The 2,293-nt window shown below is 33.5% G+C and overlaps 1 protein-coding gene across 1 annotated transcript; it reads left to right on the plus strand.

Moving 5' to 3' along the window:
- Positions 1-244: 244 nt before the first annotated feature.
- LOC125056476 (zinc finger HIT domain-containing protein 2) lies at positions 245-2,065 on the plus strand. Its single transcript, XM_047659587.1, has 4 exons — positions 245-449; positions 546-1,059; positions 1,296-1,499; positions 1,752-2,065. Exons 1-4 carry the CDS (start codon positions 403-405, stop codon positions 2,061-2,063), a joined length of 1,077 nt encoding a protein of 358 aa, XP_047515543.1. The 5' UTR covers positions 245-402; the 3' UTR covers positions 2,064-2,065.
- The last annotated feature ends 228 nt before the right edge of the window (positions 2,066-2,293 follow it).

The raw sequence follows: 2,293 nt of genomic DNA on the forward strand, positions 1-2,293 counted from the left end.
TAGACCACATTGTGCGATACGTCCTGTCACAACCACAGTCATCGAGCAAGTGATTGAACGAGTGTGTACAGGTCGCTCTCGTTTTACTCGCGAGACCCTTTGACTCGTGCGCAAAAAACCGACAGGCGACCGAGAGAGGCGAGACCGACTGCGAGGAAGCGAGGCGAGACGAGAGCTCTACTGTACACTCTCGCCCTCGGCCTGTCTCGGGGTGTCTCGCCGAGTGTGTACAGCTACCATTACGTTTTACGATTCCGGGTTAGGTGACGAATAGTTTCAATATTAATTTTATAATATACTGATGAATGATATAAAATGACTGGTTAGAACTTATAAAATTGTATGAAAATTTAAAGGATTTCTTAGGAATTCAAGAGTATCTGGTAAAATACATAGTGGAAAATGTCAGAAGAAGATAGTACGAAAAAGAATCGTGGGTTATGCGGCTTGTAAGTTTCCTATTGAATAAATTGCGTGTTCTTTAATTTACAGCTTTACACTTAACAATTTATACATTGTAAAACGAAATTACCAATTTGTTTCAGATGTGAGAAAAATGAAAGCAAGTATTGTTGTCCACGTTGTGAAGTATTTTACTGCTCCCTTGACTGTTATAAATCAAATAGACATTTAGAATGCTCAGAAAACTTTTACAAAGAGTGTGTAAGAAAAGAATTAGCTTTGAATACAGTTGATGATGACTCCAAAAGTAAAATGATGGAAATCTTAAATAGAATGCAAAATGAGGATCTGGAACCAGAAGAAGAAAACCTAGACTCTGATGATGATAATGAAATAGATTTACCCACCAGACTACAGAATATTAATCTAGATGATGCAGATTCTTTATGGAGTGCATTAACTAATGATGAACGCAATGAATTTCAATCATTATTAAATGGAAGTACTGTAGGAGATATTGTGCCTCATTGGGAGCCCTGGTGGACGTATAGAAAAGAAAAGAAATTAGTTGAAGATCTGCAGCAACCAAATAATGAGGAAGAGATCTTAAACAAGTGTCCTATTATTAAAGTAGTTCCTAAATTCAGTTCATTAACAGTAAGTTGTATTCCTTAACCCACTAATATATTTAACATATAACTATTTAATTTTCACACAGTTGACTACTTGATATAATTCCTTAGAACACAATAAGTTTTATTTTTCTATTATTAACTACTTAATTTGTTATTGATAATATCGAGGAGTAAGAACATCTATATATATTTTATTAAAGACGAATATACATGTTGATTCATCATTGTAGAATTATAAAATTTTACAAATTCTTTCAGAATATTAAACCGGCTCCATCTATTAGAGTTAATATAATTAATGTCCTTTCTGCATATTCATTTGTTGTGCGGTATTTCAATGGTGAGGTTGAACCAGTGGAGGCTGTGACATGTATATTAAATATATGCGACAGTTTAAACAGCAATAGCAACTTTGATGAACCTGACTTAGCCGTGGAAGCAGTGTCACAGAAATGTTTACAGGTAGGTTCTCTAATTAAGTCATTTCTTGATTAGGCTCGGTCATTAAATTGTTTAAATTGCCAAAAATGTATATATTTCCTCACTAAATCTTGTCAAGTTTCATTCTAAACTCTTACTTGTAATACACAGAAAGAACAGAGGGCCAAACGCAGGCTATCTGCTTTTTCAAACAATCCCATTTTTTTTAATAAACTAACATTAACTCCATCCAAAACCATCTTCTTTAAACAAAATTCTACATTTTCTTTTCAGAGTGGTCTTATTGAAACAGATGAAGAAAGTCTTGAAATTATGCGTCATGACACATTTTTGTTATATCAAGGACCAAATGAAGAAAATTCACTTTTTTACACAAAATCAGCACTTTCTGATTTGATTGACATTTTCTCTAATGCAAAATCCAAGTCTAAAATCAAGGCAGAAGCAAGAAGTAAAGGAGATTTTACAAGAAAGTTTCCCGAGCATGATAATAGTCATCTCCCTTCATTAGATATAAGTAAAGTTAAAAAATGTATAAAAAAGTTAGAATTTTATTTATCATTTTTAAATACATGTGATAAATAATTTTTTTTTATTATATCAGCATTCAGCCGTGTACCAACTCATACATATAAAAATTCGTGAAAATTATCACGCACCTTTTACGTATCTTTGACTCTACCTTACCTCTCCAGTCTCCACGCGTGCATGGAAGCACGCCTGCAAGCCTCTGTGATGCAATTACATAATTCTCCTCTATAGATTATCTCAATGTCAAATTTATGATTCTAGTCCAGTTAGTAAAACAATCCATG

Source organism: Pieris napi, chromosome 2, assembly GCF_905475465.1.
Source record: "Pieris napi chromosome 2, ilPieNapi1.2, whole genome shotgun sequence".
NCBI lineage: Eukaryota > Metazoa > Arthropoda > Insecta > Lepidoptera > Pieridae > Pieris > Pieris napi.